The following is a 19189-nucleotide window of genomic DNA, read 5'->3' on the forward strand; positions in this document are numbered from 1 at the left end:
ATATCCCTGTCAGTTTTACACTAAAAGGCAATAATGCACTGCAATACAGACACATCACAGTGTATTATAAAAGCGATCAAAAGATTGCATAGTGAAGTCCCCTAGTGGGACTAAAAAAAAAGTTTAAAAAAGTTTAATAAAGTTTGTAATAAATAAACAAAAGTCCCAAGTAAAAAAAAACAAACAAAAAAAACACTTTGTCCCCTTACAAAATACTTTATTGTGTAAAAAGTTACAGATATTTGGTATCGCCGCTTGAATGCCGTGAATGCCGTAAAAAATAAAATAAAAAACAATGCCAGAATTGCTGTTTTCTGTTCATCCTGCCTTAAAAAAAATTGGATAAAAAGTAATCAAAAAATTGCATGTACTTAAGTCGAGCCGCAAAAAAAAGCCCTTATACAGCCGCATCAGTGGAAAAAGTTATGGCTCTTAAAATATGGCGACACAAAAACAAATAATTTTGAAAAGATAGTGTTTTTACTGTGTAAAAGTAGTAAAACATAAAAAAAAATATAAATATGGTATCTCCGCAATCGTAACGACCCGCTGAATAAAGTTATATTATTTACACCACACGGTAAACGGTGTAAATTTAAGACGCACAGAACCGAACGTGTGAGATCGACATAAGTATATATCTCACCCGTTTAACCCCCTCAGATGCAGCGCTCAATAGCATGCGCCGCATCTGAGTTGTTTTGGAGAGAGGGAGGGAGCTCCCGGCGATAAAATCGCTGAGTGTCTGTGTCTTCGATGGCAGCCGGGGGCCTAATAAAGGCCCTCAGGTCTGCCTGTAGTGAATGCCTGCTAGGTCATGCCTCTTGCATGACCTAGCAGATGCTTGTCCATTTTACACGAACAGGCATAATACACTACAATACAGAAGTATTGCAGTGTATTATAAATGCGCATAGTGAAGTCCCATAGTGGGGCTAGTAAAAAAGTTAAAAAAAAAGTTTAATAAAAAGTGAAAAAAAAAATGAAAAACCCACTTTTCCCCCTTACAAACTGCTTTATTATTAACAAACAAAATAAAGTAAAAAAGTTACACATATTTGGTATCTCCACGTCCGTAATGACCCCACTTACTACATCACTTAACTCGCACGGTGAACGTCGTAAAAAATTAAATTAAAAAAAGATGCAAAAATTGCTGTTTTCTTTGAATCCAGCTTTAAAAAAAATTGGAGAAAAAGTGATCAAAAAGTTGCATCTACTCCAAAATGGTACCGATAAAAACTACAAGTCGTCCTGCAAAAAAAAAAGCCTTCCTACAATTGCATCGGCAAAAAAATGAAACCGTTATGGCTCTTCAAATATGGAGACACAAAAACAAATAATTTTGAAAAAAAGGGTTTTCACTGTGTAAAAGTAGTAAAACATACAAAAACCATACAAATTTGGTATTGTTGCAATTGCAAAAACCCACTGAATAAAGTTATTGTGTTATTTATACCACACGGTAAACGGCGTAAATTTAGGATGTAAAAAAGTGTGGCGAAATTGCTGTTTTTTTTTCTATTCCCCCCCAAAAAAAGTTAATAAAAGTTAATCAATAAATTCTATGTACCCCAAAATGATGTTATTAAAAATTAAAACTTGTCCCCCAAAAAACAAGACCTTATACAGCTGTGTTGACGCAAAAATAAAAAAGGTTATAGCTCTTTGAATGAGACGATGGAAAAACGTAAAAAATTGCTTAGTCATTAAGGTCTAAAATATGCTGGTCATTAAGGGGTTAAGGGTTACTGAGGGTAATGTAATAAACATAATAAGACACAAAAACACACAAATCAAAAATTAAACATAGGTTAATAAAAATTTCCAGGTACATAGAGCTACCGTATCATGGTCTGAGTGGCCTACATAAAATTGTGTCTGGTGATACAGTATTTTTCATGGTTTTGCAGCAAATACGCATAGTGATTCAGATGTATCGTAATGCATGTGGTTTATTGCATTCATTTTTGTTTTATAATCTTGAAGAAAATTGCCTAAAAATTAAGCATGTTGTAAAAATAACCACTTGGAAATGGGATTTTCTTAAATTGCTGTTTACTGGCATTGCAAATCTGATCACTCCATTAAAAAAGAAAAAAGAAACACTACTTAAAGAGGACCTGTCACTAGGTCATATAAGTTGAACTGGTTAGGTGACCTGAATAGCGATGTCTCCCTGATTCCAGCGCTGATTTTTTTTCTAAACCCCCTGTTCCAGAGATAAGGCCCACTTTTGTGTTGACTACCTATATACTAATTTGCTGCAGTTAGCCAACAGGGAGTGAACTATCCTCAAGCTGCCTTGTGCTGATTGGTCAGCAACAGAGGCAGGGAAGCTAGCTCCACCCCATTGGCTAACTGCAGCAATTTAGCATGTAGGGAGCCAACACAAGAGTGGACCATATCTCTGGAACAAGGAGGTCTAGGGGGGAAAAAAACAGCGTTGGAATCAGGGAGACAGCACTATTCAGGTCAGTAAACCAGTTCAACTTATATGACCTAGTGACAGGTCCTCTTTAACCCATTAAAGCAATATCACGTAACTGTACGTGATAAGGGTTAAGGGGAAGTATGGAGCGAACTCACGAGCTGAGCTCGCTCCATACACAGCGGGTGACAGCTGTGTTACGCAGCCGACACCTCAATGCTCAAAGATCACTTTGATTCCGCCCATCTAACACCTTAAATGCCGCAGTCAATCGTGACCGCGGCATTTAAAGTGTTAGAATCAGGGGGGGCGCCGCTGAAACAAGCCATCGCGTGTTTAGTGCAACTTTCTAAATACTTTTTGCTATAAATTATTTTTAAGATACTTCTGCTTTGTAACCTGTATACAGAGCAGCTGTATCTAGTGCTGAGACCTGAATCTGTCAGGTCTGCGGGACACACTGGAACAGTGATAGCGGGTCCTGCGTGGATCCACCTGTTATCAATCACATCTAAGTTATGAACTTAGATATGATCGGTAACAGCTTGATCCTGTGTATCAGAGACAAAGGACTGCTGACACTGAACCCGTCAGTCCCGCGGACCTGAAAAATTTAGGTCTCAGCACTAGATACAGCTGCTCAGTATACAGGATACAAAGCAGCCGTATCTCAAAATGTTCAAATAATTTTTAATAAAAAGTATTTAGAAAGTTGCACCAAATACACTGATAGATATTTTTCATTAAAAAAAATTATAATAAAATGATTTCAAAGGTGTACATAGCTTTTAACAGAGATAAGGGCAGTTATGGCATATATTTTGAAACAGTGAAGATCATACAAAGGACATTGGGAGGCAATTTTGCAAGTTTAATTGTGGAAAAAAATAAATTATGATAAAGTATAACTCAACAAACACCAAAGATTACCAGAGACAACTAGTGGTAGGGGATACAACTCTAGACACCATAAGTAGACATACTAGATAGTGTAAAATGGTCCGTCAGCTAAATCAAGCTTATATTAACTAAGTAATAGACAAGATATTTCATTTTTGTATGTAGTTTCTGAACGGTATTCAGAGGTCCATCGTATTCCCATCATCGTTCACTCACCTCGAGTTTCCAGGTCTGCCTGACGTATTCTCTCATCATATTATCTCTGATATGATCAAACACTCCAGGCTGGCATTCCACTCCACTTGGACGATTGCAGGGTCGACGGAGAACACAGCATATTCCATCTGCATCTTTAGAGTAGTACTCACAAAGTTCTGCTGGACCACAATGAGGCTTTGCTCCATATATAGCATATGTGCCATTTAGTTGCCGTTCTACAGGGTAGTGGTAAATCTTCAGGTCGAATACTACGGAGAGAACATAACCACCAAGAGTTCGCAGACACTGCCTTAGCAAGAAAAGGCCATCCATCATCCCAGCCAGCTTGAGAAACTCTTCAGCATCAGCACGAGAGATGCTGCCATAAAAGAACGGCAAGTGACCAGCAGCATCTGGCATGTTTAATAGATTTTAAAGGAGGCTGTAAAATAAAGAATAAAGTAATAATTTTAGAACAACATAGTAAAGGTAAGATTTCCCTTTAATGAATAAGAAAAGTAACCATAAAAGCAATTTAAAATAAAATACATGATTATACTAATTAGGTCGTTCACAAACAAATATCATAGTGTAGGCTTTATAGGACCTCTCGTTTTCTTCAGGGTCAGAAACTATTGGGGGTCCTATAAAATATGTAAATAATGAAAAATATACCACATATAAAATCACTCACAACAGTTATTTGCTGTAATAAACTTATGACGTATGTGCTTGGAAATAATACACAATGTTGTATGAATATGTTGCACATTGATATAAAAGAGTATCCGGCACACCAATTTTGAAATAAAGGTATTTTTTATTCTGTTTTGAGTGCGACGTTTCGGTCTAAGTGACCTTCATCAGGCATGATACAGCGGCCAGTCGCTATCAGCACCACTAGCGCTCGTCTATTCAGTTTCCCAGCACGGCTCAGTGCCTGATGAAGGTCATTTAGACCGAAACGTCACACTCTGCCACTGGCATTAAAAACAAAATAAAAAAAATTTATTTCAAAATTGGTGTGCCGGATACGCTTTTATATTTATGTTTGGGTTGGGCCCCTATCCGTGCAAAACCTCACCCTTCCACATATCTGGTGCTGTCTGAACCTATACACAAATATGTTGCACATTGACTTACACATTAAATCTGAAGTCTCAACATAAAATTTGCTTTTATGCATATGACAGAAGTCTAACATTGTCAAACTCTTGAGAGTACCGATGAAGGGGTTTTTAACTTGCCAGAAAATACAAAGTAGAATAATAACTTTCCTACTTGTAGTCATAGGTCACATGTTTTACAAAATACTAGAAAGGCAAATATGGAAAATAGTAGAAACAAAAAACAAGATGACATTTAACAATTTTATTAAAGACACCTCTGTGCTAAGGTAGTGTATCTGTACTTGAAGGGTTTTCCCCACCAAAGACATTAATACCATATTCACAGGATATGCCACAAATGTGTGCTAGGTGGGGCCCCAGAGGGGACCAGCTTGTTTGACTGTTTCTTTATTTCTCATAGAATTGAATGGAGAGAGCCTGGCCTGTGCGGCCACCTCCCATCTTAAACAAAAATAATTTGTTTTTGCATCGTCGCATTCCAAGAGTCATACCTTTTAAATTTGTCTGTGGATGTAGCCATATGTGGGCTTGTTTTTTGCACGATGAGTTGTCGTTTTCATTGGTACTATTTTAGGGTATATGGGATGTCTTGATTTTCATGTCATTTCATTTTTGGGGGGGGGGCGATGGAAAAAAAGCAATTTCACCGGCGTTCACGCGGCAGTTTAATTAATGTGGTAACTTTATTGTGTGAGTTGTTACATTTGCGGCGATACCATATATGTCTATTTTGTTTTGCTTTTTACACTTCTAGTAAATAAAACCACTTTTTATGGAAAAAAGTGGTTTTATTTTATTTTTACTGTTCCCTTTTTTATTTATTTTTAATAAACTTTATATAAGGGCTCATTCAGACGAGCGTGATACCCGTCCGTCTGGTGTGTGTTGAAATCACTCACAGCACACGGACCCATGCTGTTCAATGGGGCCATTCACACATGCGTTGTTTTTCACGCAGCGTGTGTCCGTTGCGTGGAACTCAGTGCATGTCCTATATTGGTGCGTTTTCACGCACCAGTCGCCCATTGAAGTTCATGGGTGCAAGAAAATCACGTGTTTCACACATCAAATACATGTACAATACAAGTGCTTGCACGGATGTGAAAAACGCATGCCACACACAAAGCACACTGATGCCAATACGCAATGCATACGGACAAGAAATGTAGGAAAAACGCTGCGTTTTTTTACGCACGCAAATTGGACACGCTCGTCTGAATGTAGCCTTACTGTTTTTGAGTTTTTAAAACTAGGGGACTTCACTTTGCAATCTTTTGAAGCTGATATAATGCTTTGGTATACTTAGTATTCCAAAGCATTATTATTGCCTGACAGTGTAAAACTGAAAGGCAATCTATTAGGCCATGCCTCTGGCACATCCTAATAGACATATAGCCAGGGCAGGCCCCTGGCTGCCATGGCAACCCGTCAGCTACCGAAGATCATGGGCGCCCCCTCCCTTTGTCAAACCACTTAAATGCCGCGGCCGCTATTAACTGTGGCATTTAAGGGCTTAAACAGCCGGGATTGGAAGTTTCGCCAATTCTAGCTACTGAAACGGATGCCCGGCTGTCAGTCAGCTTCTGTACCCACATGATCAGAATCACATACATGCACGACAGAATGCACAAATACTTGATTATGCATTAATGTGTTAAAAATGCTGAAAAATAGTGCTTGTGTATTTCTTGCCATAAGTTTGTTCTATTAACTCAATTTTCATTTTTGCACTTCTTAAAAAAAAATTGGATGAAATTTGTGACTATACAGTTTAATAGTAATCTTTAACCTTTTCATAATTTCACAATATTTATATCTTACAATATAGCAACTAAAAATAGTATATATTGTATTAACTAAAATACCACAGGGCTAGTATTGACATAGATTTGATTATGAACAAAGACGTGTGCTTCAGACGCACAGGAAACTGGGGCAGGAAACGCTCTCTGCATTGAGATGTCGGAAAATTATTTGTTTTTCACATTTCAAATACTCTTTTAAGTAACAAATCATAAATACTATGAACTACTTCAGTAAAATCAAGTGACTGGTCATATAGATAATTGTAACCGCAATAGAGTTTGACATTAAAAATAAATAGATGATAAATTAATCATTAATTAATATAATTAGCATTTTTACTGCAATACAAATCCATTTTTTTTAAACGTATTGCATGACAAAACCTTTATATTATAAATGCCAGTTATTAAATTTTATCTGTTTCTTATATCAGTTACCATTTTAAGACGTCAAATGTTGTAACACGTAGGTGGATCTAAGCGATGGCAAATATGATAAGTTGTGTTTTATTGTGCTTTTTTATTTATTTATTAAATTTTTTTGCTGAAAGAGAATCTGATATGGAAAATGAGTATGGTTTGGGTTTAAAAATGTGGTTACTTGATGGAAATGAAACTTCGGATTAGAGGACTACTTCGTTGACGGCTTTTTTTATTTTCAATAAGAGGGTTGTGTGGGTTTTTTTTATTTCAATAAAATATTTTATCTATGTCTTTGTATTTTCTTTTAAACTTTATTACTACCGCTTTAATAATGGCCGCCGGCTGATTGACAGTGTCCATTACTAAGGCGGGGCATAGTGTTAGCCGGTTCAGAGGCTAACACTAACCCCCATTATTACTCTGTTACACACTGGGGCGGCCGTAGGCTGCTGTTAGTAAGCTGGGAAAGGCCAAAAACAGTGGTCCTTCCCACCCTGGTAATGCTAGGTGGCTGCTGCAGTGTTGTATCTGCCTGATTATGAAAATTGGGGGGAACCCCACTGCATTTTTTATTTATTTATTTATTTTTTAAATAAATAATTGGAAAAAACTACATGCCCCCCCATTTTTCATAACCAGTGAGATACAACATAGCAGCAGCAGGCTAGCATTACTAGGGTGGGAAGGCCCACTGTTTTTGGCCTTTCCCAGCCTAATAACATCAGCCTGCGGCCACCCTGTTGCCCGACCATCCCTACAGATGATCGGACACTGGATCGTACCCAGCTCTTCCCGGCACCCCTGGTGGCGGTGGGTACCGGGCTAATAATGGGGGTTAGGTTAGCCTCTGCATCGGCTAACGCTTTGCCCCGCCTTAGTAAAGGATGCTATCAATCAGCCAGCAGCTGTTAATAAGGCAGTAGTAATAAAGTTAAAAAATATATTTTATTGAAATAAAAAAAAACACACAACCCTCATTAACCACTTTATTGAGAATAAAAAAAGTTGTCATAGAAGGAGTCCTCGAATCCGACGTAGTCCAACGTCTGAACATGTAAAAAAAACATGAACACACAAAAAAATGTAGCAAATAAAAAAGAAAAACAATTATTATACTTACCTTTCCTGGGTCCAGCGCTGGAGCTGCAATGTCAGTGAGCTGGGCCCTATATCTAAGCCTATCATGTGTGATACTGTCTGCTGAGTCACTGTAACTAATCCTAATACTGTCTGCTGAGCCACTGAATCGAATTCTATAATGTGTGATACTGTCTGCTGAGCCACTGTATCTAATCCTATCCATAGCTATAGGATCAGAGTGTTACAGATACGTTGTTTCATATATATATATATATATATATATATATATATACACACACATACATATACACACATATACATACATGCACACACATTTCTTTTGGGGGGTGGACAAATGTTAGAAGAGGATATTTACTGCTGTATCTAAGTCTATCATGTGTGATACTGACTGCTGGGGCACTGTATCTAAGACTATCATGTGTGATACTGTCTGCTGGGCCATGTATCTAAGCCTATCATGTGTGATACGATCTGCGGGGAGAGATTGGGTATGTGGGACTACCTACAGGGGACTTCATGACACTGTCTACAAGGGGGATGTATGGCAGGTGGACTGTGTGTGGAACCATACAGGGGGTTGAGACACTATATACAGGGGGCATTGTGTGGGGAACGCTCTACAGGTGTCTTTGATTAGAGCCCCGACACATAACTTTGCTTGCGGACGCAGAAATGCCAAATTTGCCCCTGAGGGTTAGTACAAGGATAGGGGCCTTGTATCTAAGGCTGCATCTACATGAGCGTGACAGATTTACGCACGTAAAAAACGTGTGGAAATCTATCTGTGTGCATTGCATTTTGAATAAATTTTACATGCAATATGTTAGTTACACAAATAGAGCTGGGCCTAAAGGCTGGTCTGGCAGCAAGACTTCTTCCATTTCATGTAAAAAAAAAAAAAAAGAAAAGCTGTTACAAAATCAGTTAAAGAGGCTCTGTCACCAGTTTATTAATTCCCTATCCCCTAACTAATCTAATAGGCGTTTTGCTGCTGATAACTAGTGTGATTTGTTTTCAAAAACGTTTATGATTTGCAAAGTTATGTGAATTTTTGTAATTATGCTAATGTGGCTCTACTAGTCAAACAGGGCAGTGTAATGTTTTCTGTATGACGCTGGCCAATCAGCATACAGCTTCTACCCCTTCCCAGCACAGCAACACAGCGCGATCTTATAGTATACAACTTCCATTCCCAACTGTGTTTTCAACTGGTGCTATCTCCGGTTGTGTCACAGCTAGAACTGCGATCTTGGTGTCATACGAAAGATTAGAATCTTTCATATGCCACCAGAAGCACTGTTCTAGGTGATCCACAGCCTGAGATATGGCTGTTTGAAGTGATTCCCCTTCCCTCCAGCCTCAGTCTCTCATGCTGTGTGAAGCAGCTTCATGCTAATAGGACAGCGTCAGAGGCTGTGAGGTAGCTCCACCCCAGGAGAATCGCTGGTGTTGACACCCAGTTGTCAAGTTTTGGCTCATTTGCATATTTAGAAAAAACTCAGAACTTTTAAGATAATAAACTTTTTGCGACACAATTTTCACTAGAATTATCAGTGTGGCAGTTTCCATTAGATTAGCTAGGAGATAGGGCATTACTAAACTAGTGACAGAGCCTCTTTAAGGTCCTTTTACACAGGCAAATTTCTGCCCACAACGATCACCGACTGATCGTTTTAAGGCCCTTTTACACAGGCTGATCTAAACTGTATGGGTATGAATGAACATTAATATGGTTGATCATTCCTCATACAGTCTGCATTATGTATGTAGCATATCCCCATTATAAAAGGGGAGATGTGCTGACAACAATGATTATTTTATAGGCTGCATAAAAGATGCGATTAGCCGACAAGCGAGTGTTTGCTGGGCCAACGATTGGGATTGAACGTTCCTACTGAACGCTCATTTCGCCGATTATCGACTCGTGTAAATGGGCCTTTAGCACTATACAGAAGAATCTATATAACCTAACAATGATTATAAACACGTATTTAAACAAAACATTATCGGCAATTATCATTATTAGGACACATTGAACAAACTTTGAATAAATCAATAGTTCAGGCAAAAATTTTAAACTTGGTAATATATCTTTCTCTACTTATCAGCTGCCCCCTTCCCTTCCAACTGTTCACTTAAGGCCCTTTTACAGAGGCCAATTATCAGGCAAACGAACGTTCATATGAACTCTCATTCCCGATCATTGCCCTGTGCAAACGCTCGTTCATCGGCTGATTGTATCATCGGCTGATTGTATCGCTTATGCAATATGAAATATTATCGTTGTCAGCAGCACATCTGAGATGTGCTGCATACATAATAGAAATGTATGAGGACGATCGATCGTAGTAACGATCGCTCGTCCTCATGCATTGCTCCTTGTGAATATTGGCCTGTTTAAGAGGACCCTTACGCTGAATTTACTGCTTACAACTTACCGACTATCAGCTCACAGAGGGATCAGGTTACAGTTGCCATAGAAGTCTATGGAGAGGGGTGGTAGAGGAGTGTCTGCAGGAGTAGAGAGAGACACACAGAAATGCTGCAGCAACTTCCTAGTAAGTGTTATATCTCACCCCAGTTCTATATTCACAGCTACACTGCTTATTACTGATGTATAATGTCCTCCATGTTGCTGCAGCTTCTATATATGTGATAGATAGAGATAGGAGAGCAAGACTCATCTCGATGCGCTGTGTATCGTAGACATGATAGCAGTTAGGCTCCATCCACCAGCTCAGAGAAAACTAAGAATTAGAGATAGAGCCTGCAGAGAGGAAAACTGCTAAAAAATGCAGTAAAGCTTGTTCTGAAGAGTCGTCTGAAAGTTTAGGTACACAGCCATTTTTTATTTTTTTCATCTTCTCATTACAAGAACCATAACTTATTTTTCCATCGACATAATCATATGGGGGCTTGTTTTTTGAAGAACGAGTAGTGGGTTTTAATGCTACTATTTAATGTACCATATAATGTACTGAGAAACTTGTAAAAATTATTTTGTAGGGTGGAATTGATTGCAATCCTGCCATCGTTTGTGGGTTTAATTTTTGCCAGCGTTCACTTAGCGGTAAAAACTACATGATAACTTTATTATGTGGGTCAGTACAATTACGAAAGTGAAATTTCTTTAGTTCTTCAAGTTCTTATATTTATTCATATATATGTCATTCTCATATATTGTTTTCATATATAAAGAAAGTAGATTTACAATATGTGAGTAAGCGACTGATTCTAGTCAGACGTTTCGGCCTGTCCCAGGCCTTTGTCACCGTCATCGCTGTGGATGCGATATAGAAAATGAAACATCGAGGAGTATTAGACTATGTCACCTGAAAAAGTAATCTACCAAAGAGAACATTCTTTATGCGTCCATGTGTTGATCATAGTTCATCAAGACAACATAGCGGTTGGGATCAAATAGGAACATATAACAAGGGTCTAACTCGAGTAATGGAATATATAGATAATAAAAGCAGTATGGCATATGGGGATGGAGGATAGACAGGAATAAAAATCACATCATCCAAATATAGTATTAGGCCTCATGCACACGAAGGTGTTTTTGCGCCCGCAATTCATCCACAAAAGTGCGGATGAATTGCGGACCCATTAATTTCTATGGGCCCATACACACGAACGTGGTATACACGGACCTTGTGGGGGCCGCAATCGTGGCCCACAAAAACTCTAATTTTACGGTCAACAATTGCGGTCCAGCACCACTGAAATGAATGCACATCTTTTGTGTGCATGGTCAGTGAATGCGGACGGCCTGTAGATGACACTCCGCGGCCGGCCGTGCCTGTAATTATGGGCCGTGCACACATCCGTACTGAAATAAGGCCTTAAAGTGAAATAACATGTAGTAAAACTTTGTAAGGAGAGTTGGGAGACAGCCAGCCCCCAGCACGTATAGTGTGGGTTCAGCTCCTGCGCTTGCGCCATATTGTGACTGTGGATGTCGCTAAGGGGTTAATAATTTCACATGTCATCTATCGATGAAATAATTCGTATTTACATGCCTCAATCTCATAACAACCAACCATTTTTTTTATGATCGCATAAACCATTTTCCACCCAATTAACGAGCATTTTATAGCTAGCCTATCAATCGCTTCACCTATTTGCATTAAGCAATTCTCGTACACGCTCGTTAGTATTAGAATCTGACTGATTATCTGCTTGTGTAAATGGGCCATGACATCTTTCAAAGCCACATGTCATAGCACTGCTAAAACTTGATGCCAGAGTCAAAACCATATCACAGGCCTTTAACACTAAAAGCCATATCAATCAAATATTGAATAGGCTTTATCCCTTTTAATATTCAATGTGGCTCAACACTATATGCTGTATTTGAATGTGACTCTCAACCTGCAGACAGTTGGAGATCTCTGCGTTCGTAGAACATCTGCCTCTGAAAATGAGGATGGTGATGATGAATGACATAGCATGTGCTAAATTTCCATATGTTATTCTCTGTTAACCACGCCATCATGGTTTTCATTAAGGTGGCATAAGGAAGAGAAAACATTTAACATTTCGAGCAAGATGCACCAAATTGATCATACAGTGTGCGTCATTGTGATATTTGCGAAATTTGGTGCAATTTTTGTCTGACTAGTGTAGTTTAATCCTATCTAACTTTAAGGCCCCATACACACAAACGGATTTTTGTGGCCGCAATTCACCCGCAAATCTGTGGGTGAATTGCGGCGCCATTCATTTCAATGTGCCCATGCACACGACCGTGGTTTCCGGTCCAGGCTCAAAGAAATTAATGCACGGTCCGCAATTTGCTGGTGGCTCGCAGGTGACACTCTGTGGCCGTCCGAGCCGCAAATCACGGTTGTGTGCAAGAGGCCTAAGACAGTATTAATAAATCGGTCCTATTCTCTTTAAAGGAAACATGTTATTGACTCTGAGGGCAGCATAAAGTAGTGACAGATATGCGGTTATTAGCGGCCTGTCACTTATGTCTGATAGTAAAGTGATTTTAGAGAGTTTACATTTAAAATGTTGCTCGCATCGCAATGATAGAAGGAGTTTGGCGTACTCATCATATGCCGCTCCGCCTGCCCAGCCACCGATGATTGACAGCTTTCTTCTAAATTTTGTGCATATGGAACTTTTAGCTTTAAATTTTATTTTGCTGCATTAAAATACCTATGTCTTCAAATGTATTACTTCCTGTTCATGTTATAAACACAGGCAGCTATTAGGTCCCTTTATTCAGTCAGCACTGTGATCGCTATTGCCGGCGCTGACGAATAGAAAGAACCCTTGTGATGTCGCGGTTGCTATTAATTGTGGCATTTCAATGGTTAAACGGCCAGGGTCGGATATTTATATTATACAAGCCAATATTGCTGTGCCCATGCGATTACATTGTTGTAAATGTACAGCACTTGGCATTAGGAGGTTAACTTTTAGACTTTTAGCTAGTTTAAAAGACCAGGATATCCTCTAGATCTGTAACACACATAGGAAATATTTTCTTGTCCCCACCTTAATAACGAAAAATAGTTTATAAATGAACTATGCACTTTATATAGTATCATATCAAATACACATTGCATCTTTGACGTATCAGTGATATTCTGCTCAGTTTGATACAGTCGGGCTCTGTTCACACTCGAGCCACTGTTCCGTTTTAAATTGAACCAAAACAGGGAGTATAATAAATAATAATGGATGCCTTCCATTTAGAACCATTCCATTTCTTCATTGACTTTAAATGGTAAAATGCCAGGTTTCCATTTTTTTCTACTTGGTAAACTAACTATAGCAGGCTACACTATAAAGGGATAAACCTAGGGGAGCGGAGGTTAACTGTATGCTGCAGATTTTAGATATCGGTACATGCCTACAATGTACTGCAGATTTTTTTTCCCTGTTCGTGAATGGGATTTTGAAAAACAATTACATGCATTTCGCTGTACGTTTTTGCAGATTTTTGCAGCAGATTCCACACTGAAAATCAACAACAAATATGCAGCATGTGAACATGGTCTGGAGGCTCCATGCTCCACCGTATTAGTGTCAATCAAATCAGCTCCCCTAAATCATTATACCCCCAATTCCCACAGTGTGACTCCTCAGAATTCTCAGCAAAAGAGCATAGCTTTAACGGCTCAGTTATAAACACAAGTCATGACACTACTGTAAACAGACCCTAACACAATAGGCCTCCAGAGTAAAGGCCCTTTTATACTGGCTAATTTTCGGGCAAATGAGCGCTCCGTCCCGATAATTTCTCTGTGTAAATGGGGCAATGTTCAGCTGATGAACGAGCAAACGCTCATTCATCGGCTGATTGTATAGTTTTAAATGTGAAAAATATTATCGTTGTCGGTAGCACATCTCCTTGTGTAAACAGGGAGACGTGCTGCCAACATGATACAAATGTATGTGGACGAGCGATCTGAGTAACGAGCACTCGTCCCCATACTAGCTCCTTGTGAAAGGAGCAAATGAGCGCCGATCAACGAGCAGTCACGTTGATCGGCGCACGTTACATCGGCCAAAATGGACCGGTGTAAAAGGACCTTAAGCTCCTTCCACTCTTCAAGCAGGGTTGTCACACAAACAATCTGGACAGGCTAGGAACTGAATAGACTGCCTGGTGAAACTTTTTCTCCCAGCAGCTACATGATCATAAACTGATGCAGACAGTCTATAGTAAACAGTGCTATCTATTGTAGTGGTTGGGAGCCACTATGAGATGGAGGCACAGCTGGGGCAGGTAGCTGAAGTACCTTCAGCACTAATGATATTCCAGCCAATGAGATATTATATTGAGAATATTGTTGCACAACTTTACTAAAGTCTAACAATAATTAGATACAATATGATGAACCCTGCTGTACAATGAGGCAAAGATAAATTTTCATTAAACATATATGACGATCTTTATGAGTGTACTAAATAGGCAAAGTAATTATAATAATGTAAGTATATTAGACCTTTTTTAGATAAGATCATTAATGTGTCACTGTAACTTCACTCTCCCACCCAATATTACGTCGAGCATGGGCACTACAGTGGCTGAGCCAACCAATTAGAAAAGGACCAATGCAGGAGACTCATCAGGTGTTGTACAGTTGACTCGGAAACTATATAAAGGGCTGTTCACATCTGTGTTGGAAGCTACGTTAGGGGATCCGGCTGAAATTACCGGAAAGAATAGCGCAGTATGCTGCGCTACTGTTTCCGATAAAACCACGGATGCCCCGACGGAACCACTCAATAGTGTCCATGTGGTGTCCATGTTGCAACGGAACGGTTGCGTCCATCATTCCCTTGTTCTGCTCCTCTGATGGAGCAGAACAACGGAAAGCACTGACACAGATGTGAACAGGGCCTAATCCAGCGGGCACTAGTGTCTCCTCACATCCGACGTAAGATCAGGTGGGGCGAAGTTACAGTGACACTGGGCTGGAATCAAACATAGCATTTACTTGCATTTTGATAGCATTTTTCACTGCTTTTATAACACTTTTTTTTTTTGCCCAAAAACACTGTGGAAGGATGTAACTTTAAAGTCTATATTAAAATAGGAGAAACTCAACCTATATATATATTATAACCTATAATTGTTCTTTATTCATGTCTTACCTATTTGTCACCACGTATATAAAATGTTCTCTATCATATGACTGCTTCCAAATTGTTCATCTGGAGATTAATTTTATTTTAAGCAATCCACATGGTGCTGTATAAGTCACATTTAATGTGTTGCAAATTATAAAATATAATATACCCCCTGTGGCTGTAATGCACTTTTTTTAATATACAGGGTGGGCCATTTATATGGATACACCTAAATAAAATGGGAATGGTTGGTGATATTAACTTCCTGTTTGTGGCACATTAGTATATGGGAGGGGGGAAACTTTTCAAGCTGGGTGTTGACCATGGCGGCCATTTTGAAGTCGGCCATTTTGTATCCAACTTTAGTTTTTTCAATGGGAAGAGGGTCATGTGACACATCAAACTTATCGAGAATTTCACAAGAAAAACAATGGTGTGCTTGGTTTTAACGTTACTTTATTCTTAGGTGTATCCATATAAATGGCCCACCCTGTATATATACATATATTAAAAAAGTGCATTACAGCCACAGGGGGTATATATATATATATATATATATATATATAGCAGATATAAAAAAATGGCGACAGCACCCTGCAACACTAATGCCACCTAAACCACTAAATATAAATAGATATGCACTAAAGCTCAATCTACCTACAAATAGGGAGGTTCTTAGTGCACATTTTGATCAAAAAGTGTTAGCCCACCTGCCACGACAAGGCGACCTCTGTAAGGTGGGAACCTACGCTGCACATACACCCAGAACTGGGACTAAGCCTACATATATACCTGGGGATGGTAGGATCCAGCATTGAACTGATTAAAATCACCCAGGGCAGAGTGGGAGGAGTGCAAGAACAACAAGTGGAGGCAGTCACTAACCCCACATATATGGATACCATAAACACAACAAAAATTGAACAGCACATTCCAACTAAATGATACAAAATACGCAGGTGCAAGAACACCTATGACTGCAGATATACAGCAGATATTAAAAAAATGGCGACAGCACCCTGCAACACTAATGCCACCTAAACCACTAAATATAAATAGATATGCACTAAAGCTCAATCTACCTACAAATAGGGAGGTTCATTATATATATATATATATATATATATATATATAGAGAAAAATGTAGAGCGTAGTAACGGCACCAGGACTTCAAGGTGGATGAAAGCAAAAGTGGATTTATTTCACCTCAACACAGCAACGTTTCGGTTCAACAGGAACCTTTCTCAAGGCTTGAGAAAGGTTCCTGTTGAACCGAAACGTTGCTGTGTTGAGGTGAAATAAATCCACTTTTGCTTTCATCCACCTTGAAGTCCTGGTGCCGTTACTACGCTCTACATTTCTCTCTATTTGGATATTGGGGAATTGATTCACCCCCAGGTAACGAGCACATGGCCTGATTTGTTGCATTTGGAGTGCTGTGTTCATCCACCCTGGACTGTATATATATATATATATATATATATATATATATATATATATGTGTGTGTGTGTGTAATCTTTGTTGTTAATCAAAAACATTACATTAAACATCAGCCACAGTGGGAATATAGTTGGAAACTTTATGGGTTTATAATAGAATATATAACCATTATATAAATAATGTAACAGAGAGAGAAAAAACTAGTTCACGTAGTAAAGTGCGATGGCGCATAACCAATATGTTACAACATGACAATCTCAGTCACAAAAAGTATACTGTTAACAAGCATGTCTCTTACCCCAAATAATGGTGGTCACCCGAATGACTCTAACCCCGGGGATAAAGATATAAATATAAAATATATAAATCGTCTGCTGAGAAAGAATAAATATGCTTCCCAAGATCATGACATTAACAATCAGTAAATTTGCAACACATTAAATGTGACTTATACAGCACCATGTGGATTTCTTAAAATAAAATGAATCTCCAGATGAACAATTTGGAAGCAGTCATATGATAGAGAACATTTTATATACGTGGTGACAAATAGGTAAGACATGAATAAAGAACAATTATTAAGATTATTTATCTCATTTCTTACCCAACAAAAAAGGAGGCATTAAAAATCCAAATGTTATGTCTTATGATTGAAATTGTTAATAATATTAACAGAAAAACATATCTTAGGGTAAAATTAAATAAGTAAATGCCATGGCAAATATGTACAGAGAATATCTGTTAATAGTGGTATTTACCTAAGAAAAATATATATCAAATAAACAAGTACAAATTGCACATATTACACATTTGTGTATCATAAGTATTATGTACTTGTACACTTACAGTATCTGTAAATAAACTGAGCTGTAGCTGTACTGAACCTTTTTATACTCCGGCAAATAGCATGGTGATCTGCAATAGAATATCATTCAGACCTCAGGGCAGGAGATAGAGACTTATCAGCACCATTAGCCCACCACAGTAGCAGGCACAGCACCACATAACAGACCTACACAGGTGACTTGGAGAGGGTGGGGGTGAAGTGGAACATAGTTTGTAGCAAAGTAGGTCATGCTGCCTTCTCAACGTCTTCTGTGTTAAAAATATTTCTTTTCATATCTGGTGTAACTTTTAGCAAAGGCAACTATTCAATACATCTGCTACAGATTTCCCAAAATAACCAAATGTCAGCAAATGTAAAGACATTAAACCGCATCTTAAAAGTTAAGAATTGTATGTGCAACCAATGCTGTATAAAATATAACTTCTGCTCTTGGCTTATGGTCTCCACTTATTTTAAAGAAAACGATCTTACAAATATTGTGTCAACGACTAGTTAGAACAAACAAGTTAAGTACCAGATAATGCATAAAGATCATGTAGAGTCTCATTTATATATTACTGTTCATTATCTCATTGCATTCTGTTATCATTGTTCAAGCTTTAAAAGAATCTGGAGAAAAATTTAAGATTAAAGAATGAAAAACGAAGGCACAGAATGTAAAAAAACTGGCGATTTCTTAAGATCGATAATGTTTTAGATATTTCGAGAAGCTACCAACCATTACAGGATACTGCTTGAGTAATTATGTCCTTAGACTTTCGAAGAGCATCAAAAATAACATAAACGGACAAGAATACAGCTAGATTATATCTGTTTTTTGTTTTTTTGTTTTTTAAAAAAACATTACTTCCTCCACTACTGACCATTGACCAGTAAACCAGTGCTGGTCTAGTAGGATGTATTTGACCTAATTCTTTGTTTATTTCTATTATTAAGTATAAATAGCTCTTCAAACATGACCTTCCAATATTTACCAGTAAACTTATTCCTCTCTTGGCCAATCTTTTCAGCAAATTGCAAATGACATGATTAGAATACCTGTATCCTGTGATAAACTCTTCAATGTGTCTGGTCGTACAGGAATTAAATGAACAGAGGCTTCTCACAACTGATTTTAGATGAATATGGCCTCATTTCAAAGAAGGGGAAGAGGAGGAGGGACAATATGAACATCAAAAGACAGACAACATAACAAGCTCGATGACTTTAAAAGATACAGAAATGCTTACACCTGCAAAATTCACCCTGTACCCTTTCATGTTACAGTTCTGTACATATCAATTACTTGTACAGAAAGTCCATTTTATGTTTTTAGTC

At 38.4% G+C, this 19189-nt stretch overlaps 1 protein-coding gene across 1 annotated transcript in view; it reads right to left on the bottom strand.

The window, feature by feature from the left end:
- Positions 1 to 18975, bottom strand: part of ZAP70 (zeta chain of T cell receptor associated protein kinase 70) — a 191166-nt gene extending 172191 nt beyond the window's left edge. Inside the window, exons 1-2 of the mRNA XM_075863202.1 lie at positions 18911 to 18975; positions 3548 to 3971 (exon numbers count right to left, since the gene is read on the bottom strand). Of these exons, the coding sequence (XP_075719317.1) occupies positions 3548 to 3949 (402 nt within the window). The 5' untranslated portion in view covers positions 3950 to 3971; positions 18911 to 18975. The remainder of the gene's footprint in view (positions 1 to 3547; positions 3972 to 18910) is intronic.
- Between the last annotated feature and the right edge of the window lie 214 nt (positions 18976 to 19189).

Source organism: Rhinoderma darwinii, chromosome 1 (genome assembly GCF_050947455.1).
Source record: "Rhinoderma darwinii isolate aRhiDar2 chromosome 1, aRhiDar2.hap1, whole genome shotgun sequence".
NCBI lineage: Eukaryota > Metazoa > Chordata > Amphibia > Anura > Rhinodermatidae > Rhinoderma > Rhinoderma darwinii.